At 34.5% G+C, this 27,631-nt stretch overlaps 1 protein-coding gene across 1 annotated transcript in view; it reads right to left on the reverse strand.

Annotated features, from left to right (window-relative positions):
* LOC131073032 (uncharacterized) overlaps nt 1–16,802 on the reverse strand; it is a 55,777-nt gene extending 38,975 nt beyond the window's left edge. The window contains exons 1-5 of the mRNA XM_058009386.2: nt 16,511–16,802; nt 15,837–15,981; nt 15,577–15,673; nt 1,687–1,804; nt 1,336–1,478 (exon numbers count right to left, since the gene is read on the reverse strand). Coding sequence (XP_057865369.1) covers nt 1,336–1,478; nt 1,687–1,804; nt 15,577–15,673; nt 15,837–15,960 — 482 coding nt within the window. The 5' untranslated portion in view covers nt 15,961–15,981; nt 16,511–16,802. The remainder of the gene's footprint in view (nt 1–1,335; nt 1,479–1,686; nt 1,805–15,576; nt 15,674–15,836; nt 15,982–16,510) is intronic.
* Between the last annotated feature and the right edge of the window lie 10,829 nt (nt 16,803–27,631).

Here is a 27,631-nt window from a genome sequence, read left to right on the forward strand (position 1 = left end):
TATGCCCAAGAAAATAAGTTTAAATACACTCAATAACAAAGGGATGCTGAAGATCTTCAATCAAAAAGAAAAAAATACCAAACCCTCAAATTTAAATATTTTTAAGGTTAGGGGTAATCTAAAACCTTAATCTCTAATATGGTTAATTGCAGGTGCAAAGGATGTGGTTGGCATATTGTATTAGTTCAAAGCTGTGAACACCAACATGGAACAGGCAATCAACAAGCACATGCAACTCAGATCAGACATATAGGGTGTATATGTCAAGGGATTGTTACAAAGCAAGACACATACACTCCTCCCTAATTATATATTCCAATACCTTTACGTGCACAGCACACATAATGTTAAAAATGAGTCAACAAATATAAATTAATTAATTATACGTAATAAAGTGTACTCCCACATACACAATGAAACTAAATTATAGTTAATAAAGTGAACTTCTACATACAAAGAAAAAAATCAAGATGATTAGGGTTAGTTAGGATGTTAGTAGCCTATATTGATCATATTAATAGCTCAAATATCAAGTCATATTGTACCCTTATTATTACATACAATCAGATTTTTTCTATTTTCTCCTTTGGTATCATTATCCTTTTGTAAGCTCCTAGTCTGATGGTTTGAATGGAATAATGGACCCACAACCATGGCATCTAAGCCAAAGGGATTTTTTTGACACCACAAAAAAAAAATCATAGGAAAATCTCAGATCTCCATGTAAAGGAAAACAGCAATCACTACATACATATTTTGCCCTAGGTTGCATTGGTGAGTATAGTAATATATGCTTCCAATACAAGTAGGAAATTCAATGTGGATAGGAAAAAGAATTAGACGACCATGGATATATTGTATGATGTGACAAGAATATAAAATGCATAAAAAATAAATAAAAACATATATTAAAAGAATTCCATGTAGCGATTTCTGACCCAAGTATCCTCCATATATAAGCACAGAGATGAGTAAAATGATGAAAAATTGTTTTATTTGTTAATTCCTGTATTTTAATTTATTTTCCTCTTTTTTGAATTTTCACAGGCTGAGATTTCATATCAGCTATATCTGGTAATCTCTTCAGCAACACACAATGTCCTAGATACAAATACATATCTGAAATGTATACAAAGAGTATCACATCAATATCTAAGCATATTTGGGAGAGGGAACAGTGTACTCAATAACATAGCATTCTCTGGAGCACTACCTCCAAAGCAAGAAACTATAGTTTTCTGCCTACCTCCAAATCAAAAATTGAACACCTATGCTATCAATGGTTATTCATAGAGGTTACAAGATTACCACCAAATTCTCAATCCCTATACTGACCTGCATGCCCACGACAAGCATTCCTCTTCTGTGTTGATGTTAAAACTACATGGTAAAATTTCTCGAGCCAAGGCCAATGCAGTTTCAAATTCGTCCAGAATCGTCTGCAAGTTGAGACCAGCAAGAGCAAAGTAGCAAGCACACTGGATAATGGATACAACAAACATTTTTAAGAGTCTTATTGAGTAAACAATCTGAAAGGAAAATGCCAATCGTCCAGACTTGTAAGAAACAAATTTGCAAAATATATGAAGCCAATATATCACTCAAGGAAATAGAGAACTCAAGCAAGATACCCAGTAATTAACAAGAATTTACTTACATTGCCAATAAAAATTGTACAATACCTACCAATACACAAATGACGCTAGCCCATTCACATGAGTAATTGGTGATAACTTTCAATGTGCGAGAAGTCAACCCAGTATGAGGGGGGACAACAGAGAACTTTGTAGTGCAAACCGGACATCTGTAAACAAAATCAAGTAGTAATTTTCAGGCATAAAGAATCATCAAAGTTTCCCTCCTTCAATTCTTGGTTAATAATACATTACTTGAGAAGTTTGCCAAAATATTTATTCTTTACTAAGAATCAAGGGAAGTTGAATCTCATAATTTCAGCATCCAATATCTAAAAAATAGTCTCAAGTATAAGCTATATGACTGTCCTTCCATGCATGCATCAAGTCTGAAATCAATTTATTTGCAAGATAATACTATAATGACTTAGAAGGCCCATCTTTATCTGAACCTTGGACTACTCAAAGATAACCAATGAATATTTCATAGCCAGGTGTTTTCCATTTCATTGCTTTATTTCTATTATTTTTTTCTAGATAAACATCTAGAGATTTTCAACTGATAATCACTTCAAATTGGGGACTCATTCAAAACCAATAATATTCTTATGTCCATTCTCAAAAAAGTCCACTAAGTTTGCCAGAATTGAAGGTGATGACTCTTGGATCAAGTCAAAAGTCAGAAAATCTAATGTTTAAAGTTATAAGTCATGATCCATTAGGCCAAGGGTGTCAATAATCCAAAAGGATTAGTAATCAAGATGGTGTCACTGTCTATCATAATGTCAAAATCCTTCATCCGTGGATTATGCACTATCAAGAATTTGACGCAGGAAACATAAGCATATATATTTCTCAGGAATTTCTCAAAAAACCAAATGATAGATATAGTTTCAACTTCTCGGCATAAATCAGCAAAAAAACAGAAAAATATTGGGAACCCAGAAAATACAGGAAAATTCAAAAAAGCAAGAACTTATGTTTTTTATATTTAAAGTCGTATTAATTGTTAGAAGTTAATGTTCACATGTGTTTATTAGGATATGTTTGTTAGTAATAAAATATCACATGTATAGTATAATATAATTAGTTGTATGAGAGATTTTAGTTATATGAGTTGTTAGAACAACTCATTTAATTAGGGAGTCGTTTTAGGATGGTTCCTATAATATAGGATGTGGAAATACTATAAATATGTAATATGTTATTGAACAAAACGAGTGGAATTGCACCATGGTATTATTCATGTAAAATCTTTGCATGGTTCTATAATTCTGCCCAAAATCTCTGACATGGTATTGAGCAATTTGACTGGGACTGTGTGTGAACAAAGTAAAATACTGGAAAAATTTAGAGGTATTCTTCTTGCTAGGCGAGGAAGAGTAAAGCATTCACTGTGGAGAAGAGATTGAAGCGTCAATCAATGTTGCCATATGAAGGTAAGAGAAATTGTTCTCCAAGCATATAAATCATTGATCACAAAACTCATAAGCTTTTGAAAAGGTTTTAATATTCTTTGAAGTTTCTACGCCGTTGGAAGCAGAAGTCATCCTATCAAAAGAAATGGCGAGTAGATCATAGTATTGCATAACGTATTCATGCAAAGCTTTCAATTTAGAATTGTTCTTTAGATAAGAGGTGAAAGTGAGTCAAACACCAAGCAAGTGGCAGGTCGAAGGCCGCTGTAGCTTCCCAATGTTTTTTTTTGAGCACCTTGCAAAGAAAGTAGCTCGAACTTGCATATTTTCTCATGAAGGGAGTGTATAGAATCTGCATTGGAAGTTTTTTTTGCTCTGAGATTTCTATTTCAGTGAAAAATCTTTGTAATAATCTCTGCTTGCATGCCTTTCTCGTTGTCAATCCGGAGTCCCTACCCTTCCTCCACAATCATAATGCCATCAAGGAGTTGTCAGTTTATAGTGACCAAACATCATCATTACCAGATGTGAGGATATTGGTTGATATATCTAGGTTGCGCTATACAAATAGCAGAGCCCATGCTTCTTGTCTCTATTCAACTAGATGTAATGGTCGTTGGGTTGAAAAGATGGTTTAAAATTTTAATCTGTACTTGTATCTATGGGGTATCACGGAATAGAAAAGTTCTTTGATATAAAATTGTCACTGTAGATTTATTCATTTTACAAATATATATATATATATATAGAGAGAGAGAGAGAGGTTTGTGAAGAACATATATTGGGTTATAGACTTTCCATTTGGTTTGATTTAATGTTCTATGAGAGTTGACATTTGTCCCTTTTTGCTCTTGTAGGACTTTCCTTGGTATGTTTTGTATCTTATTGTCCACATAAAAGTGTATTTGGAGTGCATGATCGGTGGTACCCGATACTCCCATGGTTTGTAAAAGGGAAGGCCACATCAAAAGGGGGGCATCCTAAAACTCATCCTCATAGCCAAATTTGCTAAATAAGTACCAAATCAATTGGAGGCAAGAGGCAATGGAGGAAGGAGGATATTCAGCGTCCTCTCCTCAATCACGAATGATATGCTCACTTATCAGCTTTGGTGGTGTTTTGTTTTCTATTGTAGTGTGTGCTTCTATTTTCTATGTTTTTAATAATTGAAAATTTCACATCATCGAGAGGGGATATAACATCCATATTCCATCTCTAGTGGCAATGAAAATTTCTTAGATGATGTCAGAGATGTAGCGGCATGAACAACAATAGTGGCTATTTCTATTCATGAGTGCATTTCCTTATGTAACCTCCTAGTGTAAAGTCTTGTAATTAACAAAAGCACTAGTGTAATGCAGATCATGGATCTTGAAAAGGTTAGTGGTGATCCAAAAAACCATATGAAGTGAACAGACGAATGTGTTTCTGTTTGTGTCCAAGTTTGTGGTAAACCTATGTGAAAACCATAAAAGGTTGATGAGAGGTGTCTTGCGTCTGAATCAAGATTATGAGCCACAAGGGTTGGGCTTACTGCAGTTGAAAGTGTTCAAATTAACTGTCGGACTTCTTGGAAGTATGGTCAGCTATTTGTAATGTTCCCTTTCGGGAGGACACCAAATCTTGCCCACTATACTTGTCGAATTATTGCAGGTTATGTATTTTCAGTCTGTTGTGGTAATTTGGACAGATTCAATTCGATGTTGTTTCCCTCTTTGAAAGTTGAACACTGCCCTCTTGGATGAGTGCTATTGCTGAATGGTTCGATCTATATTTGATTGCTGAAGATTCTTTTATTTCTTAAGAGAATTGATGTTAATTGTATTGATTTCCTTTGATTTCCTCCATTGATTGACAAGTCCCTTTCAATGCTTGGAATGAATTCTCATCTATACTTTATTGGTGGAAGGGTCACAACCTTTCATAAGAATTGAGTCACCACTTTTCATTGTTGCCCTTAAGAATAATAAAATATTCCCCAAGTTGATCTCCCTTGGATGTCCTCCTCAAATGAAACCTTCTCCTTTATATATCTCCCAATGTGAGGAAATGTCACAACTCTTCACCATGTTTGCCCTTTGCAATAGTCAAAACCTTTCACAATTACCACCCTTTCGAAAGGGTCACAACCCTTCATCATTGCTGCCCCTTTGAAAGAGTCACTTCCTTATCTTCCTCCCATTAATGCTTTCTTAAGTCCTTTGCTCCCTTCTTTCTTCCTTCATCTCTTTTTTTCCCAAATGAAGTTCTCCTCTCCCTTTTATATTTCATGTTTGAGGGAGTCACAAATTTTCATTTCATGCCTTTTGACCATTCATTAAACTTAACTAAATTTTAATTATATTTTATTTTATTTTTATTCTTTTATATTTTAATTTATTATTATTATTTGTTAAATAAATCCTATTTCAAGAAGGGGACATTACACCATTGGAAATGAAAGCTGAATAAGTTCTCATATGTAGGTGATCATGTGCAGCATTATCCAAATGGCAGCATGCGAACCTAAAAGTATGCGTAGGAATATGATTTTGTTTCAAGTTCATGTGATGTACATTCTTCCCATGTTCACACTAAGGGGGTGTTAGAAGTTAATGTTCACATTTGTTTGTTAGGATATGTTTGTTAGTAATAATGTATCACATGCATAGAATAATATAATTAGTTGTATGAGAGATTTTCGGTATATAGTTGTTAGAACAACTCATATAATTAGGGAGTTGTTTTAGGATGGTTCCTATAATATAGGATGTGGAAATACTATAAACATGTAATATGTTATTGAACAAAATGAGTGGAATTGCAGTATGGTATTACTTGTGTAAAATCTTTCAATGGTTCTATAAGTCTGCCCAAAATATTTCATACTAATTGCACACACACACAGTGCACGCTACAGTGTGCATTACAACTGTTACATCCCTCTTTTTCACCGATACTATGCTATGCTTTGAATTGCACTATGAGTGATGTTTAATTAATGTCCATTGAACAGTGGTTCAGAATTTCAAATGTGATCATTTGATAAGTCAATAAGTTTTATATTGCTATCTAATTATATTTATACATGTTAGAATAATTGATAAGATTTTGGCCTAACTACATTGTTATGACCTATTGGTTGCAGGAAATTCAACATCCTCCAAGAAGGGAAGGAAAGTATCATCAGGTATGGGAGGTAAGCAGGTGAAGGGTCGAGTTGACATCTGAGTCTCTGAATCCTATCAGTATTGGTCATGTCAAGTTATGTTAGAACCTAAGGTTGTGGAGATGTTATCTAGGTACCCATTTTGGTTAACCCCAGACTCTCAATTGAGTTGTTAAGGTTCCCTGTTAATAAGAACTCTTGATGTTGATTTAAGCTAACATATAATTAAGTTCAAACTAAGAATTGAATTGATAATCACTCCAGACTTATTCATTAATTTAAATAAAATGTACTTTATATATAAATGGTTATGTGTGTACAATATACGTAGAATCTAGTACATATATACATGTATGTATATATATGTATATATGTGTGCACCATGATAATGTGGCACAAGTATATACATAAGTATATATATAAACTAAATATAGTATACTCACATAGACATATAGCATCACATAGTGATACTAAGTTAAACTTACAAATCATTCTTTACTCATGATCGATGTAATATAATTGGCCGAAGGCTATAGTAATGAATATGTGAGTAACCACATATATTTCGGCCATAGCTATGCATATATATATTTGCAACCACAGTTTACTGGCCCTACTTATATTAGTAGGTGGTGCCATGTAATGACCAGCCACTATATAATATAGTGGAAATTGAAATCAATGATTATGTCGGTTTGGATAATCCAAACCCAGCATCGTGAGAAAGGGAATCTGATGTTTAAAAGGAATGAAACTCATTGAAATTAATTCTAAAAAACTCATGAATTGAAATGAGAACCGTATAACTGTTTTAGAATAAAGTGATTTGTGCTGTTTTTAAAGTCTGTACATTATATATGGAAGAAAGGCTTGGAAAAAATCATTACAAAGAAACTTGTTCTGGTTCTTTTCTTTACAAGAAAGCTTGAGTAAACTCAAAAAGTGAACTGAGCAGCTGAGACATAGTTGAGAGGCCGTTGGAGGCTAGGAAGTGCATTCTTAACCAAGTTGGAAAAGAAGGCATGTAAACCAGGTTCCAGCTCTGTATTCATTTGTTTTTAATTCTGAAAAAGAAAAGAAAAGAAGAACTGTTCGAATTTTTGTTCTTATTAAAATGAAATAAATTTTAAGACCTGAGATATTAGGTCGATATGTTTAGAATTGATTTGCTACAAGATTTCTGGATTAGATTGTGTAATCTGATATCATTGATGTTTATAATTGCAGCAGTATTGTTATTAAATAAGGAGTTAAGCTCTATAACATAGCATTGCTGAACGTATTCATGGCTACCTGAGGCAAAGAAGTTATAATAATAGCAAAACAATCTGAAACAATTCTTGTTACAAACAAAGATGCAAACAATGAACTTGAATATTTATTCAACCCATATGGGAAGAAAATTTAGTAGCAACTAATAGTCATTAACAACTCATTAAGCTGAAGCATACAGCAGTATGCTCTATGGTAGTATGTATATGCAGAAAATAACTTGAAATAGATGCTGTAGCTGAAATTGTGCTTAACCAACTTGTACCAGCACCATAGCACGTATAGTGAGGAAAAATAACCAGATTAATAGGGTTCAAGGATTAAGTTCTTAAGCATTAAATAAGAAAGGGCTTTCACTGGTTTTCATCTCTGTTTTGAACAAGTAAACACACTCTTATGCTGTGAGTCAAGGTTCATTATTACGGAATTTGTTGGAAATACAGAAGTAGAGATAACTATTGTGAATCCGAGAGTTGAAGGCATATGTATATTTGTAAACTTGAGGGTGCAAGTATGCAAGCTCATGTTCCTGAATATGGTGCTTGTTAAACTCTACAACAATTAACTTAATTAAAGTAACATAAACATATTGTGAATGGAACATGTCCATAATCATATCACATCAAAGTCTGCACCTAGAATGGTTAGATTAAGTTCTTATACCTAGAGTCAAGTGTGTCTCTAAAACCTGTGTCAGTATGCAGTTAGCATAAGGGGCAGCCTAGTTGGTCAGTATGCTAATCCCTAAATATTGGTTCTAGCCAAATAGGATGGTGAACATTGACTGCATGTTTAATTGTGCTTGCAACTATGAAAACCTTTGGCCAAGGTGACACTGTGCTAAGCAAGCATCTGTCAGTTCACATGGTCCAGATGCACTACCTAGTCAAAAGTCATACTAGTTAGGAGGTACTTATGGTGTGTGACCCACTAGACTTGTGTAGGGTCAACACCGGACTCAGATGGCATTAAACCTATCAACCTGCTTACACCCTTGCAAAGGGCAGGCCACTTCTAGTAGGAAGATGTGCAGAAGATCACCAAGTCTATGGTTGGGTGGTAAATCGCCCTGATGATACTTTCCCTTCGGTTAGATACTTCGGTGCATAAAGAATTCAGATTGATATCAGAATACCATAACTCTTAACTTCTATTATTCTTAATTGACATGGAATTATGATAAAGTAGTTCTTTAAACTGTTACATGCATTTGTAATCTTTCTTGATTAGTTAATATTACTTCATGCTAGTAGGAAAGTAAAAGTTCCTTGCTTGTGCTTTTTTTTAAAGATTTCCAATTCTAGGTTTATCAATTGTTAAGTTTAGAATGTTAGATTGTATTCTATTTCTGCTCTAGAAGTTTAGCCTGTTACAACAACATAGTTCTACTGCTAAGTGTGAATCTGAAAATCAATTACATAATACAAAATACAAGTGTCAACCCACAAAATGCAAACTACAGAGTAAAAGAGCAAATGAAGCCAATAAGGCTATCTGCTATGAAGTACAATCCACTAGGAGGCTGCAGTTCTTGATGATGAAGCTCCACACTCTGCTCTCTCCTACTAGAAGTCTAACAGCTGCAGCTACTCACTTTTGATGGTATTAAGTTACTGAATTTTGTTGAGTGTTGATTTTTCCTCAAATAAATGGGAGAAGATCTCTGCTTATTAAAACTAAACTCAATTTCAGAGTAGATTTGGAAATTATTTGTCAAATTATTGTTTCATAAGTCCTACGTTGATATATGAATTATATTCTTGCATTAAGGTGCATAGCAAGAAGCCAAATTGCAAGATTACCTCAGATTATCAGAGGAGTTTTGGATAATCAAATATAGTATATATATGTGCTCTAGTGTAATATCCCCAAATGGAATACTATGTAATATCTGATCAAATAACACTCACTTCACAAATCTCAACACTTTGTAAATGAATTCTTTTTGTCACAAATCAGAATTACTAAATGAATATTAGATTTCCAGAAACCAGATGTATTGCAGCAATGAAACACAAACCCTCATGAACTATACACACCAGCCCACACAATTTTTTGCTTTTTCCTTATTCAATGAACTATACAAGAACAATTTTGAAATTTTGAATCACCAGCTATGTACAGAAATAACAATAGCAATGAATGGTGCTATCCTAGCCCCCAACAGTCTCAAAATGGTGCTGAAGAAGCCACCCAAATGCCCTCAAAGAATGGCACTGTAATAGCTGGCTAGGGCTCAGAAAATAGGTGCCATGGAAGCTGCCAAACAGTCAAAAATGGCGCTGTGATAGCTGCCCCAAATCTGCAAGGATTGGCACTGATGGAAGCCACCTTAAACAAGAAATATAGGAGCATAAAAGCTGCCCAAATACCACAAAAATTGGCATTATGTGAGCCACCACAAAAAATGATTTCTACAATGAACCATCTCCATTCCCATCTGCAACTTTGAAGCTCCAACATGATCTTTGGGTGGGATTGCACAAATTTAAATCAAGGGTTTCTGTCCACTAATCTAGTGATGGAAATCAGTCGGTTTCCATCTGCTAATCCAATGATGGAAATCAGGGGGTTTCCGAAATCTCCAATGATAAATGAACATGATGTTCAATCTCGTTAAGGGGATGAGATAATAAACAAGCATACATCCTCTGGTTAGAAGCCTTGCTTATATAGACCCTTGGATGCCCAATTTTCCCATCCTAAAAAAGAACTTTTCAAATTCTCTAGTACCTATTCCAACACCACTTAAAAGGATTAGATAAAAGATTTGTTTTAATTACGAAGACACCCACTCTAGGCATTTACTCTAAAGAAAAAGAACAATTTGAAGTGGTCACTGTATGAAGAAATAAAAAGCATAACTCACTAAAGGTTATAAAATCATTTCCCTAGTATTATTTTGCCAAACCCAAAAGAAACGGAAAAAGGTTTATAAATCATCTTAAACTTAATTAAAAACATGATAGCTAGTATTTCCTTGCATGGATTTAAATAGCAAGTAAATTTGACATCATTGGTGGAGATGAGGTAACAGTTAATAAATATAATTAAAATTTCCATTAATAGACATTTGGCAATGATAACCTACATTACCCATTGTATGCAAAAATGTGAAAAACACACAAGTGCCCGCATTTTAAATGTACATGTGACTTCTGTCATGCCAATGTAACTTGTTTGCCCTAAAATTTTCAATAAAAAGGTCAAGTCAGGGAAAAAACATGTAATTGCAACAAGAAGCTTCCCTAAAATTTAAGAAAAAACTTGTCACCACCAAACCCCATCTTCTCATTCCAAGAACTCATAGAAACACAATAAGTTATTCTGTTTGTCATGGACAAAATCAAAAAAACAATTGTCATTCCTAAAACCCTAACCCCTATTCTTAAAACTCAGATAAAAATTGTTTCCACTTGTTTAGTGTAACTTGTTGGTCTTCTACATATGAAACAAGGATGTGTATGTACCAAAGATGTGATCATAACTTCCTCTAGGTTCACTTTCCCACTTAGTTCATCTCCATGTAATCTTCCTCCTATGAACTTAGTGCCTAATCATATTACCACTTTATAGTCATTATGGTCTTGAGGCACACATCCCTAATCTTCCTCAACTTTTTCCTCTATTCTTCTTTATGTACCAAAATGCCCATTTTCCTAAAATTGGCAATTTGGTACATCAACAATTTCTACACATTGCCCACATGTCTCAAAATCATACTGGCCTCATTTACCAAAATGCCCATTAGGGAAAAACACGAGTTTTTAAAAAATGATCTCATCTCATCCATTGGAAGTCTATAAATAGGTCATAACCTTCCTATGTGTAACATGACATTATGGTATGTTCAAGAGAATGCTTTACTTTGATATGTCATTATCAACTTCAATTTACAACTTCCACATAGCCTTACTTAATTGCATTTACTATTCCTGGTGTCATCAAAGGGAAGATGACATTTCCAGTAATGTGTTCAACCACTCCATTCTATTGTGTAGGGTGTAGTGAACTATCTTTTCATACCATGTTAAACACAAAAGTTGTTGAATTCGTTTGAACAAAATTTCCTCCATTATCAAATGTAAGAGAGGTAATGTAACAACCTGAATCTTTTTCTACTAATGCTTTAAAGTTTTGAAATTCATTAAACATCGGATTTCAATTTCAAAAACACACATTTCTTATTGTAATCATCCACAAATAAAAGAGAATACCTAGCACCAATAACAATTGTTGTGTTCATTGGTCCACAAACATTTGCATGAACCAACTAAAGGACTCTCTTTGGCTCTCCAAGCTTGCCTGTCATCAAATAAAACATTCTATTGCTTCCCTAATTGGCAAGTTCTACAAATGCCCTATATATGTTGTCAGATGTCAAGAAGACTATCTACCAAGTTCATTTAAGCCAACTAACAAAGCTAGGATAGACTGAGGTGCCCATACCGATGATGCAAAGCTGTACTAATGTCTAATGCACTCATAGTTGTCAATGCATTCTCCTTGACTAGTCAACTAGTTTGTACAAACAATGATCTTCTACACCAAGAGCAATAGTGTTCTTAGTCTCCTTGTCAATTATGTAGCATTTGTGATTGCTAAAGATGACATCTAGATGAGAGCAATATCACATAATCCAACTCACTAAGAGCAAATTAAGCTCCATACTGTCATGACCCCAGCTTGATATATCTCCATCACACGAAAAAGGAAGCAAAATACTAACATATCAATGTACAACAATATATGTAGAACAGAGATTATATTACTAAAGCGGAGATGACATATTCAATATTGATAAACAGCTACTTGTCATGTATAAAGCAGCAGTGATCTTGTTTTACAAAGAACAGTTATAATATGCAGACAGTTTCATTTAACACATGCAACACATGTGACAGAAAGTATAAGACAAAACCATAAAAGACAAAATAGAGATAAGATAGAATAAGAATAAAACAAAAATCATATAAGACATTCATAATTTCATTCCCTTGATTAGCAATCTGAAATATTAACAAATATTTAAACAGAATATCTCCAAAGAGGTACGATGGCTGAGAGTTCCTGAAAGACACGATGCCTGGAAAGGCATGAGTTTAATATTAACAACAACTTAATAAGCCAAGGGGCAACGGACATATTTAAGGAGACATCATTTTTTAGAGGGACATAGCTATTAGGAAGGATATGACTCCTAACCCACGTTGGATAGATATTTATACAACTAATTGACCATTCCAAGAGATCATCGAAGGATTCAGATCTAACATTCCTTAAGATATTAATACTCAGGCAGTCCGTCTGCAATTTGGTATGAATTTTCTGTGCAAACATAATAAGTGCTGTAACAATATTTATATATCTATTTCTGCATATTCATGATTAACCATATATGGCTGATATGATTGCTCATACATGTCATAATAATATAAGTCTGATTAGGGATACTCTGCAGTTAATTTATTTCATGTAAAATGTATATATTCATATGTTCTGAGTGTCTTCAGCCATGATAGAGGAAGAGAGGATTACAAGTAGGGGAATGGTGTTGGGGTCATCTTCAAGGTATGCCACCTCATGGTATACGACCGGGGAGTCCCATGGGGCCAAAGGGGTACAAAGGGTACTGCCTTGGGGCTTAGAAAGGATGGACTTCCAGGGCACCCTATTGTGAATGCTCCTCATAATCTCTATAATGGTAGATGAGTGCGTTAAGAATGTTCAATCATGGAAGTCGGATAGAAGTGGCAAGATTGAGGAGAACGGTTATAGAACACCTCACTAGGTACTCCACCTCATATGGATGGTACGGGCCACATGGGGCCAAGGGAGGGATAAGGTCTGCCCTTGGACCTAGGGTATGGGTTCTCTAGGGCACCCTATTGAGTCATCCTATCTTAGCTCTTCTATGGTTGAGCATTCTCAAACTGGTTTAAGCAATCTTGTGTTTAGACATATATTTGCTGATTTCTAATTAAAGAGATCTATTTTATGAATTATAATTATGAATAATTCCTAACTTGTTTGCAGGGTCTCAATCAAAGTGAAAAGGTATTCTCTCACCCCACTTGTTTATTTGGAAATTGAGAATTAGGGCATTCCCAACTAGGGGACATTACGCATACCTGGCAAATAGTACACAATGAGAAAAATCAACATTTTCTCTACTAAGAATAGTTGCACATTCCCTTTTCCTATTGTTGTGTACTCTCCACCAGCCAAAATAATAGAATCTTGAGAAGAATTGCAAGTAGTGTACTTCATGAACCAATCTTGCCAATTGGTGAAGTGACGTGATGTTCCTAAATCTATGTACCAAGCAGATGCCTTGGAATGATATGTCAATCTTTTGGCCATGAATGCACAGAAGGTTGACTCCTCCTCCTCTATATGTTCTATGATATGAGTATCATGTAACATAATCATCGAGTTTCCAATTGGGTACAAAAAATTTCAATGTGCAACAAGAAATATTTAATGAGAGTTATCGTCCATCTCTCCAATACTCAACTTATGCTCTTTGTGGATCTTGTTCCCCTCTACTTGGTTATTTGTATTGGTTTCTTGATGACACTTGATTGCAGTCCACATCTATATTGTAATTTTGTTTTTGATCCTTCCCTTTCTAGGCCTCTCTAGGATTTTCTCTTTCTAAAACTTTCGAGTGTATACTAATGTACTCTCGAGTCCCATTGACCTACTTTTGGACATCCATGGACAATAATATAATTTCTTTCTGTCTGAGAAACACTTCATATGCTCATCTGCAATGGCTACCAAGACTATAGAATCTTGAATATTCAGAAGAATCCAAAATATGCAGATTTATGCTGGCATTGTGTTTCTAAACCAATGCAGAAAAGTCCAAATGTCATTTCAACTCAACAGTTAGGCAACAAAATGACTTTACTTCCTTTCCGGGATATTGGTCTTCCAAGACTATCATATTGGACTGATTTGGCAGGTTTAAAATTACCTATATAGTCAATTCTGAATTTCGCAGATTCTGCAGCTGTCGCCTCTTATGACAGATTTTTTAAATAGGTGAGAGCAAAGGAGTCCTGAAGGGTCCAGACCATAATAGTAGTCTCCATTATGTTTTTCATCTCACTCATTTTTTGTCTGCCACATCCTTTCTTCATTTCTTGGCTTTTTTCCTTGCTATTAGACTTTTGAAGGTGGAAGGCTGAGCATTTGCTTTGAGCTTTAGTATGCCTTTAATCTTCGACCCGTTCAACCATAGTTACCAGGTTCGGAAAATAGTCAAAAACATAAAAAAGCTGACTTACGAGGCAGCATGGACAAATTTTCATGATTGTCAACAAAGATTGAATTGAAGGCATGCAACCAGGGGATGCATCCCTTGTCGTGGGGAGCTGTCAATTCCCATACTCCTATTTCTGTAACCTGCGGCCACAGTGCCATCAGCACCGCCCCCAAGTGTCCGTGGCAGAATAACTCCGGGAGAGAATAACTCTGGGAAAGAGAGTCGAACCCAAGACCCCAGGGAGCAAACCCGAGACTTAAGACCAACTACTCTAACCCGTGGGGGCTGATGGCTCTCAACTCTATAATTGCAGAGATACTCCGTAATACAAATTCCGTCTGCAATTGTGTCTCAATTGCAACTACTGATTTTCTTTCACACCAAATAATCATTAGGGAAATAATGCTATGAAAAAATTGCAAAAACCCTGATTCCCCTATGTAAAATCCTTATAAGCACTCTCATGTCTTCATCTCAAGCCATGAATAATGCTTATGAAAAGGAATCCACGTGACCCCTCCCAACACATCACTGAGTAAGGCAAACCTTTTACCTGACATGCAAATAAAACTATTTAAATGTATCTGTTTGCATAACATATGAGTGAACAAAGATATTTTAATCTGTGGCTAGAGAAAATCAACAGCAACTGAGCTTTGAACTGGAGCATGCAAAATAAGTGTGGGTTGGAATTGACGCTCGAAGCCTCGACAGGTCAAATCAAACATATTACCAGCAATTTCTCATAGGCCCATTCTTTGTAAAATGTCAGCAATTTAATTTAAAAGCTGCTTAATTCTCCAAATAAGCATTCAAAACCAAATGTATTACATTATAGCAGCTGTACGACTGGCTCCAGGTCTCGTCGACGTCAAGACAGCATTCTGCCACCTTCTCAAACATTTCAGATGTACATAAGCTTGTGTTCCTGCATAAAAACCCAAAATCCTACAATGAGAATCCATAGGCCCACTTTGTAAATACAAAAACTCACACAGTTAGGGCACCGCTCAACAAACTACAATTCCCAAATATTCTAATAAGTCCAGCACTAAAAACAAACTACAACTCGCATATGATCAGAAACACACCGCTGCAAGCACAAGGTGATATCAAACGCTCCTCTGCCAATAAACCAGCTTCACCCAGCACAGAAATTGGGGTTGATTCCAAGCAAATTCTGCAGATTGGATCAAACTGCTCACCCCCTGTCATTTTCTCTTCATACAGGTGCACCTGAAATAGAATGTTAAGCTTATATAACATGGATAATTTTAAATTTTAAAGGCCAATATAATTAAAAATTTAATTTTCTCCAAATTCACCGTCTGAAAATAAAAATTTGCCTGATTTTCAAAGAACATTTTCTTCACCAATAAGCCAACGTTTTGTATAAAACACATGAAATGGATTTAAAAACATTGAAAATTTCCTTTTAGATTATGATCTAACTTAAGAAATGGAAAATCCAGGATTTCTAAATTTCTAAAAACGTATGCTTCATTAAAAGTTCCTGGCTTAATATTTTTCTTATACAAAATTACCATGCAATTGTTTTATACCAATCCAATCATGATTTCTGCTAAGTCTAATACCAGAACTGACAAAATTCGGCTAAAAACATCACCCAAATGACAGAATTAAATACACCCATATAAGGAAAAATGCTTCTTTCCAAATACATTCATGGCCCATGTCATATTGGGAATTACCCGGTTCAGAACATACAAAACAGCAGATTTTTCGGTCATTTTTCTCTCCTTACCTGACTTGTTTTCCGGCTTCTTCCTCTATAATGCCTGTGAAGTGCACTTGCATACTAACATGCTTATTTTGATAGTTGTTGCTTCTGTTGAAAACAGGCGGACTGGCCCAATCACCCCAAATTTTCAGAGGGGTTTTCAGTTTTGAAATGAATGTGCAGCATTTTGTACACCCTTCATTCGAACCAATTTAGGCACTCTAATTCATAGGTCGGTGTCGACATTGATAATTATTACTTCAAAAATGGACACATGCTACATAGCTTCTAAATATATTTCCGAGATCAACATTGTTTTGCGTCAAGTCGGTTACCCAAAAAAAATTGAACAGGTATATTAGATGAAAATATAAGTAATTTCTAAAAACTATTTATTATGTCGAAGGCATATCTTATATGAAGTTTTCCATTCAGTTTGTGAAATCAAGGATTCAAATTTAAGGAAACGAATGCAAGACTATAGAATCAATCACAACCACATACTTAATTTATATTAAATTTTAAAAAGGTGTATAAGAAAATAAAAAATACATATTTAAATATTAATTAATTAGAAAAAAGAATGTTCATAAAAGAAAAAATCTAATAAGAATATTTTATCAATTATATTTATTTTATTAAGATATTCTATCTTGTTTTCTAATTTTTTTAAAAAGAAAAAGAAAAAATAGGAAAATAAATATATTATCAAGTTTCTACAAAAGAAAAAAAAAATTTAAAGTAATTATCTTTATTCTAATTCATCTTTTCCAAAAAATAATATTTAACAAAGTAATTAGTTTTATTCTAATTTATCTTTTTCTTTTTCTTTTAATGATTAATTTTCATTCAGTGTAAAATTTATTTTAGTTATTTATGTCTTTTTATGAAATTACAAATAATAATTAAAAATTTTAATAATTAACTTAATTTATAATTATTTGTATTATCAAAATGTTAATTATTGTAGAATAATCATATTTAAAATTAAAATATTTCTTAATCCACTATTTTTTTTAATGAGAATATTGTTAATGTTACTTTCTTTTATTAGATATTCTATTTTTTAATTTATTTTAATTCTTCTACTTCTTTTTTTTCAAGATTAATTATTTTTTAAGTTAAAATTTAATTTTAATTATTTATGTCTTCTGATGAAATTACAAATAATAATTAAAAGATATTAGAATTAACATAACTTGTTTTTTTTTCTTATTAAAATTTTGTTTATTGCAGAGTAATTAAATATTTAAAATTTATTTTAATTTATATAATAAAATAAATTCCAAGTTAAAACCTAAATTAAACATTTAGAACAAGAGAGCAAGAAAGAGCAACTAACTATTGATTAGTTATTTCATACCAATAATTTATAGATAGTTGTGTCCTTGAAGAGTTATACTAATGGTAACATGTCATTTGATTATTATCTCCATCTATATCTCTCTGCAGGCTATCTAAATCTCCTTACCTCTCCATGTATCTCTCTTTGCCCCCTATATCATTCTCACTATATCTATCTTTGTATCTCTCCCTCTCACTCCCTCTTTTTATATATCTCTACTTCTATGTATTCTTTCTCCCTCTCTCCCTTACTATATCTATTTATATATTTTTATCTCTCTATGTATATCTCTATATCTCTTTCACTTGCACACATTCTATATTTATCCTTCCTTATCTCTATCTCTATATCTCACTCACTCACACAAACACATACTCCCTATTTCTCCCTCTCCCTTGCTATCTATATCTCTTTCTCTATCTCTAGATCTTATACACTCCTCTTCCTTCATCTCTCCTACTCTCTCTCTATATCCCTCTCTGCCTCTTCACATATCACTTCCTATATCTTTAGATTTCTCTCCCCCTCTCTCATTGTTGCCCTCTTTCTATCTCCATGTCTCCCTCTCCATGTCCTTCCATCTCTTCCTCTCTCTCACCACCTTTATATAATTTTGCAAGTTATATATATTCGCTCTCTCCTTTTTATCCATATCTCCATATCTTTCTATCCTTATACATCCCTCTCTCCATCTTTCTATCTTATCTTACCCTCTCTTCTTCTCTCCCCATCACTCGGGTTGTTTTTATATCTCTCTACTTCTACTCTTTCTAATGTGTATATGCATACGCTCCCTATTTCTTCCTTCCTATCTCTATCAATTTTATCTCTTTATATTCCCCCCTCCCTATCACTCTCCCTCTTTCTAAGATCTAAACCATTTTGTCTATTACTTATCTTTGTCACCTTCTTTCTCTCTCACTCTTGCCCCCTCTATCTCTATCTCCATACATCTATATCCCCCTCTGAATCTATATATCATTATCTCCAAGTCTCTCTCTTATTCACTCTATCTTTCTTGTATGATATCTCGTATTTTCTATTTCTCTCTCTCTCTCACTCCTCTCTCTATCTCTTTCTTTCTATATATATATATATATATATATATATATATATATATATATATATATATATATATATATATATTCATATCCTTCTCTATTTATCTATATTCCCCCCCTCTCTCCCCTATACCTCCCTCTCTCTATCTTCCCCTCTCTATTTCTCCCCATCTCTCCCTCCCTCATTCATTCCCTATCCCCCTATCTATCTCTTTATCTCTATCAATCTCTCTCTTTCTCTTCTCGTATATCTCTACATCTCTCTATTTCTCTTCCAATATATGTTCATCTCTCCCTCTATCTCCCCCTATTTCTCTCACCGTCTTTCAATCCTTATTTGTCTATCCCTGGATCTCTTTGTTTGTCAATCTCTTTATCTCTCTCCCTCTCCCCCTCTCTCTATATGTCCTTAGATATCTATCTCTCACTCTATCTCACTATCTATTTATATGTATCTCTCTGTCTTCCTTTACAAATCTCTCTCTAACTCTTTACCCCCCTATCTTTATATCTTTCTATCTCCCTCTACCTCTCTCTATCTTTCTATCTATTTTCCCTCTTCTTCTCTCACTATATCTTCATATCTACCTATATCTTCTTCTCTTCCCTATATCTCTTCCCTATATCTCTACACATGCCTCTCTCTCTCTCTCTCTCTCTCTCTCTCTCTCTCTCTCTCTCTCTCTCTCTCTCTCTCTCTCTCTCTCTCTCTATACTTCTTTTCCTATCTATATCTATATCTCTCTATCACTTCTTTCATTTATCTCTCTGAATCTATCTAGTTATCTTTATCTCTCTCTACCACTATATCTCTCCCTCTCTTTATATATCATTGTCTCTATCTTTTTATCTCTCCCTTTCTCTCTTTTTATTTTTCTTTTCCATCTTTATCTATTTATCTCCCTTCTCTCATTTATCTCTCACTCGATTTATATCTCTATCTTCTTCTTCTTCTCTATCTCTATATTTGTCTATTTACCCATCTCTCTCTCACTCTTCCCCCCTCTATCTCTCCCTCCTTCTAGCACTATATCAACCTCTCTCTCGCTCTCACCATATTTTGTTGGTAATAAAACTTGATTTTCTTCTCAATTTAAAGGTTTTATTTCAATTATGATTAGATCGTTGTAAGTGGATGCATAGTTAATTTGAAGCAATCACTTCTCAAATGAGAACTTTGTTGCACAAACAACATTATGACCTACCAAGTGACCTCATGTATTACCCAATTATATGCAAAAAATTAGACCAATGTTTTTCTTAATTCACCTTACACACCTCTTTTGACATACCCATTGCACACTAAGGTGTAATTGTTGTTGGCCATTTGGTGGAATTGGTTATGTGTTGCATTGATGTTTTGTCATTGATGCCAACACTAGTTGTTTGGATGCTTTACTGACACCCTTCTAGTCCCGGTAGGTTGAGCGGATTCTGGTTGTTTTGGATCCGACATGATCCGGTAAGCTCCGGTATAGTTTGGTGATGGAATTGGCTTGTTCATGATACTCATGCTCATATTCAATCAATTGGTTTTGGTCTGGTGGTCAGATGTTATCCTGCTTGCTTAGAAGCTTAGTTTCTAGTTTCGACAAGGGTTTCACCGGCAGAGCTTTTGATGAAGATCTTTGATGAATTACATAAGTGGTGTTGGTGCAGCTTCTGGTGGAGTTTCAGGATGTTGTTGGTGATCATGTTCGAGACTTGGCGGATGGAGATCATTGTTGTAACGTGTGGACCTATACTGGGTCCCGGTTGATCTAGGTTATGGACAGACTTTAATGTAACATGTGGATTGGACCTCTCGATGTGTTTTCGAGATGTCTTATGTGTTGGATATTATTTGTTTGGTCTAAGACCAACATGGTTTGTAATCATGTAATTGGTTTATTATTTGGTGGCTGACCTAATTGTTTATGGTCGAGGGTTTGTATATATAGATGTAAGATCTCATTGTAGATCATCATGGTTATGTTAGAGGTCATGGTCAAGGAATGTAATGTGCGAATAATGTAATATCATTCAGGCAGAGGATTTGGTCGATCATTGGAGATCGAATTAGGTTTATGTAAGAGGATTCAATCCTCTGGTATTGAGCTTAACCGAAACTGTACTCAGGCATAAGGGATGTTGTCTTTTGCAGTTCAAAACTTCTCCAGATTGTAGTTTGGATTTCTATGTAGTCAGTGAGGCTCATTTTGTGATGAGCAGTGTGCTCTAAGTTGTTGGCCATCCTGCAAGTGCAAGCCCCTCAATTGTAATTCACATACTTACTACAGAAGTATTATCTGATTGTGGGTAGGCTTCTCATCGTGGTTTTTCCCTTTACTGGGTTTTCCACGTATAAATCTTGGTGTCACGTGGATGGTTTTATTCTATGATTATTGTTTATGCTTAATTGGTTTAATTACTATTTTGGTATTAATGTTTTGGGTTCCGGTATTAAAGTTTTAAATTGCTAATAGTTTCGGTAATCTGTGACAACTGATTCACCCCCCCTCTCAGTTGTCTTCCGATTATTTGAATTGTCTAACAATTGGTATCAGAGCTTTGGTCCTCTCTACAGAAAGCTTAACCGCTCGAGGAAGATCCTATGGTGACTAACAATTCAAGTTCATCCTGTTCTTCTGGAGCTATCTTTCCGAGGGATATTTTGAGGCTTGATGGAACAAATTACACAATATGGAAGATTTAGATGGAGACTCATCTGAGATGTCTTGGCAAGGATATTTGGGAGATCACACAGAATGGTGTCACACCTTATAATCGAGGATTTGGCAATCCTCCTTCGACAAACCTGGACAAGGATCTTGAGAATGATTGTAGAGAAAGAGAATCCCTCTTGTGTGCACTTTATGATCACCAAATAATGGGATTAACTAACAAATCATCTGGAAAGGATATATGGGATAATTTGGTGACTCTCAATGAAGGTGACCCTACAGTGAAGATTGATAAAATTGATGGTTACTGGGTGAGATATGAAAACCTGAAGATGGAAGAAGATGAAAGGATTACTGCATTCATGGAAAGGGTAAATGAGATTGTTATGGGAATTCAATATTATGGTGGAACTCTGAGCGAAGATGAAATTGTTTCTAAATTCCTAAGAGCCCTACCACCGGCTTATAAAATGAAGGCTACTACTATTAATGAGTTGAGAACAATGGCTAATACATATGTCAACAAAGATACTTTGGTTGGGAAACTATCTGCTTTTGAGCTTGAAGAATTTGGACCTTCTGGAGCTGTGAAGTCTGAACCTCCTTTTTATGCATCTACATCTACAACCGATAAGTAAGACTGGAAAGCTTTGTATGCAAAGAAATTAGAAGATATGAAGAGAGAAGATGATGAGTTTGAGCAACTTGAAGCACTGTTTGCTAGAAGAGTACCTAAAGGATCGGTAGGAAGTATGAAGGAAAAGCACCTTTTAAATGTTTTGCATGTAATAAGATTGGTCATTTTGCATCTAGATGTCCTGAAAGGAATTCAAGATTTGAAGAAAGAGCTAGAAGATCATTTAAGCCTAACCTTGGATATCAGAACAAGTACAAGTACAAGAAAAACAAAGATAAATCATGCTAAATAGCGGATGAGGAAGGCATTATTGATTCTGATGATGAACTGATAGAAGACTCTGCTAGTGGTTTCGGCAATGGGAAGGAATGGGTGTTCCTGGCTATCAAGGAAGATTATCTGGCACTGGAAGTGAATGTACTTGAAGAGAAGGCACTTGCTGCTAAAATTGAAGACAAGGATGAATGGGTAATTGACAGCAGTTGTTCACATCATATGACTGGAGATAAAGGGAAGTTTCTATCTTTGCAAGAATTTGATGGCGGTCTAGTTAGATTTGGAGATGACAAAGCATGTATGATAAAAGGAAATGGAACTATATCATTGGATGGTAAGAACAACATTGACAATGTTTATTATGTTGAAGGTTTAAGGCATAATCTTTTGAGTGTAGGACAATTGGTAGATAAGGGATTTCAATTATAGTTCAAGGATGGAAAATGCAAAATCATTAACAGGTCTGGTTTAGAGATTGCAATCGGTACACAAACAAAAGGTAATATATTTCATTTGAACTATGGTGAGAAGACATGTTTGATTACATAGATTGATGAGAGTTGGCTATGGCATAAAAGGTTGTGTCGGGTGAATTTTGATTGCATTGTGAAGATCAGTTCAACTAAGGCAGTTAGGGATATACCTAAGATTATGAAGCCCTATAATCAGGTATGTAAAGAATGTCAAATGGGTAAACAGGTCAGAACCTCTTTTAGAAGTATATAAGATAAATCAAACGATGTTCTTGATCTTATTCATACTGATTTGTATGGCCCTACTAGAGTTAAAAGTTTTCAAGGTGATAGATATTTCATGCTAATCATTGATGATTATTCTAGAATGATGTGGGCTACTTTTTTAAAAGAGAAATCTGAAGCATTTGAAAAGTTTAAAATCTTAAAGGAGAAACTGGTAAGACTCCTTATGAATTGTGGTTTGGGAATACACCTACAGTTAAGTATTTTAGAATTTTTGGTAATAAATGTTATATCAGGAGAGATGATATCATTGGAAAATTTGATCCTAGATGTGATGAAGGCATATTTCTTGGTTATTCTAATGAAAGAAAAGCATATAGATGTTATAACAAGAGATTGCAGAGAATTGTGGAGAGTGCTAATGTCAAAGTAGATGAGCTGAACATAAGTCAAATCAGAGTTTATGAGAAGCAACTGACAGTGAAAATGATTATATCTGAATCGGTAGCACCTTTACCGAAACAGAGTGTTGAACTAGTTACTCCGACAGTATCAAAAAATTCTACAGTAACTGAAGAACAGGGAAGAGGAACAAAAAGTCAAAAGACTCCTAGGTATGTGAGATTGAATCATTCAGAAGATCAGATCATTGGGGATAAGGGAAATAGAGTGATGACAAGAAGAAGACTGGCAACTAATGAGGTATGTTTAATTTCACACGTTGAACCGGTATCAGTAATTGAGGCATGTAAAGATGAATATTGGTTGAAAGCTATGGAAGAAGAATTAGATCAGATTGAGAAAATAACACATGGACCTTGGTTCCCCATCCTAAAAAAAGAATGTTATTGAAACTAAATGGGTTTTTAGAAATAAATTGAATGAGGATGGTCAAGTTATAAGGATTAAGGCTGGATTGGTTTGTAAAGGATATTCTCAGAAGGAAGGAATTGATTATGGAAAGACTTTTGCACATGTAGCTAGGATTGAAGCTGTAAGATTATTTCTTGCCTATGCTGCTTATAAAAACCACAAGGTTTGTCAGATGGATGTTAAATGTGCATTTTTGAATGGGGATATTGATGGGGAAGTTTATATTGAGCAACCTGATGGTTTTTCACTATCAGATGATACAAATATGGTTTGCAGGTTAAGGAAAGCTTTATATGGATTGAAACAAGCACCTAGAGCTTGGTATGCAAGGTTGGAAAAATATCTTTTGAAGCTTGGTTTTACTAAGGCCAATACTGACAGTAATTTATATTATAAGATCACTAATGATGATATACTGATTATTGAATTATTTGTTGATGACATTATTTTTGGAGGTGAAGATAAGTTATGCATAGAATTTTCTAAGAATATGGAGAAATAATTTGAGATGTCTATGATTGGTGAGATGAAAATTTTCTTAGGTTTGCAGATTACTCAGATTGACAAAGGTATTTTTATCTATCAAACTAAATATGCTAAGGAATTGTTGAAGAAATTTGGTATGGGAGATTCTAAACCGGTAAGTACTCCTATGGTTACAAGTGAGAAATTGACAAGAAAAGATGTTTCTACACCGGTAAATCCTACAAGATACAAATCTATGATTGGAGGTCTGCTTTATTTGATTCAGACTAGGCCTGACATTATGAATGTTGTTTGTATTGTTTCAAGATTTCAGAGTTATCCTAGAGAAAATCATTAAATTGCGGTGAAAAAGATTTTTAGATACTTGCAAGGTACATCATAATATGGTTTGTGGTACCCTAAGGATGATAACTTTACTTTATGTGCATATATAGATGTTGATTGGGCTGGAGATATTGATGCCTGAAAAAGCACTTCCGGTGGAGCTTTCTTTCTTGGAAAGAAGTTGGTTTCATGGATCAGCAAGAAACAATCATGTACTTCTTTATCTACTGTTGAAGCTGAGTATGTTGTTGTTGCTCCTAACTATACACAAGTTTTATGGATGAAGCAAATGTTGAAGGATCTAAAGGTGGATTGTGATTTGTACTGGTAGTTATTCATTATGATAACTTTGCTGCTATTGATATATCAAAAAATCTGATATTTCATTCTAAAACAAAGCATGTATCTATCAAGTATAACTTTTTGAAGGAAAAGGTGGAAGCAAATGAAGTTAGACTGGTTTATGTGAACACTAAAGAGCAGATTGTAGATATTTTCACTAAATCTTTGTCCAAGGAATCATTTGAGTACCTGAGAGACAGATTGGGAATTTCTGCCCCTCCAGTAGAGACTTGATTGATGCGGTTTAGCATTAGTCCGGCATGCATTATTAGAGATATTATTCATTCTAGCATTGATGTGGGATGCTACTACTCAAGGGGAGTAGTCAGCTTTGTGATTCAATGGTTTATGTTTTTGCTTTGATATTCTTGTTAGATTTTTGGCATTGATGTCAAAGGGGGAGAGATATTGATGTGAAAAAGACAAAGAAAGAAAAAGAAAAAGTCAAAGGGGGAGAGATATGAATAAGAAAAGTAAAGGGGAGAGATATTGACATTCAGAGTTGTATGTGGGAGATTGTTGGATGTCAAAGAAAAAGAAAAAGTCAAAGGGGGAGAGATATGTCTTCCATTGGGGGAGACTTGTTTGGCATTTCTTGGTACTTAGATATTTTTCACATCTAGTGTTGCCATCAATGCCAAAGGGGGAGACTGTTGGCCATTTGGTAGAATTGATTATGTGTTGCATTGATGTTTTGTCATTGATGCCAACACTAGTTGTTTGGATGCTTTGCCGACACCCTTCTGGTTCCAGTAGGTTGAGTGGATTCTAGTTGTTTTGGATCCGACATGATCCGGTAGGCTTCGGTATAGTTTGGTGATGGAATTGGCTTGTTCATGATACTCATGCTCATATTTGGTCTGTTGGTTTTGGTCTGGTGATCGGATGCTATCCTTCTTGCATAGAAGCTTAGTTTTTGGTTCCGACGAGGGTTTCACTGGCAGAGCTTTTGATGAAAACATTTGATGAATTGCATAAGTGGTGTTGGGGCACCTTCTTGTTGAGTTTCAGGATGTTGTTGGTGATCATGTTCGAGACTTGGTGGATGGAGATCATTGTTGTAATGTGTGGACCTATATTGGGTCCTGGTTGATATAGGTTATGGGCCGACTTTAATGTAACGTGTGGATTGGACCTCTCAATGTGTTTTTGGGATGTCTATGTGTTGGATACTATTTGTTTGGTCGAAGGTCGACATGGTTTGTAATTATGTAATTGGTTTATTATCTGGTGGCCGACCTAATTGTTTATGGTCGAGTGTTTGCATATATAGATGTAAGATCTCATTGTAGATCAGCATGGTTATGTTAGAGGTCATGGTCAAGGAATGTAATGTGAGAATAATGTAATATCATTCACGCAGAAGATTTGGTCGATCATTGGAGATCGAATTGGATTTATGTAAGAGGATTCAGTCCTTCGGTATTGAGCTTAACCGGAACTGTACTCATGCATAGGAGATGCTATCTTTTGCAGTTCAACACTTCTCCGGATTGTAGTCTGAATTTCTATGTATTCGGTGAGGCTCCTTTTGTGATGAGCAGTGCGCTCTAGGTTGTTGGCCTTCCTGCAAGTGCAGGCCTCTCAATTGTAATTCACATACTTACTATAGAAGTATTATTTGACTGTGGGTAGGCTTCCCACCATGGTTTTTCCCTTTACCGGGTTTTCCACGTATAAATCTTGGTGTCATGTGGATGGTTTTTATTACGTGATTATTGTTTATGCTTAATTGGTTTAATTGTTATTTCGGTATTAATGTTTTGGGTTCTAGTAAGTTTTAAATTGCTAATAGTTCTGGTAATCTATGACAACTAATTCTCTCCCCCCCTCAGTTGTCTTCCAGATATTTGAACTATCTAACAATTGCTAGTATACCCTATATGAAGTTTTCAACCAACTTATTGAAATCAATGGTTCAAAATTGACTAGAAGGATGCACGATGATTGAAATGATCTCAATCATATGTTTACATTAATATTTTGTTTTTTTTTAATGATAAAAAACAAAAAAAAAAACATTTTAATATTGATTGTTTAGAAAAAGAATGTGTACAAAAGAGAAATCTACTATTTTTTGCTTTTTAATAATAATACATTTTAATGGTATCTTCTTTTATTTCAATATTCCATATTTTTTTGAAGTTTCAAAAACGGAAAAGACAAAATTATTAAAAAAGAAAGATTTAGCTATTTTCCGTACTTTTTTTAAATGATTACTTGTTCATTAAGTGAAAAGCTTATTTTAATTATTTTTTCTTTTTTAATGAAATTACAAATAATAATTCAAAATTATTAGAATTCATTTAATTTATAGTTATTTGTCTTATTAAAATTTTAATTATTATAGAATACTTATTTTTTAATTAGAAATCTATCTTTTATTTCTATCTTCTTTTGATAGGAATATAGTTTAATTTAATCTTCTTTTATTAGGATA

This window comes from Cryptomeria japonica, chromosome 6 (assembly GCF_030272615.1).
Source record: "Cryptomeria japonica chromosome 6, Sugi_1.0, whole genome shotgun sequence".
Taxonomy (NCBI): domain Eukaryota; kingdom Viridiplantae; phylum Streptophyta; class Pinopsida; order Cupressales; family Cupressaceae; genus Cryptomeria; species Cryptomeria japonica.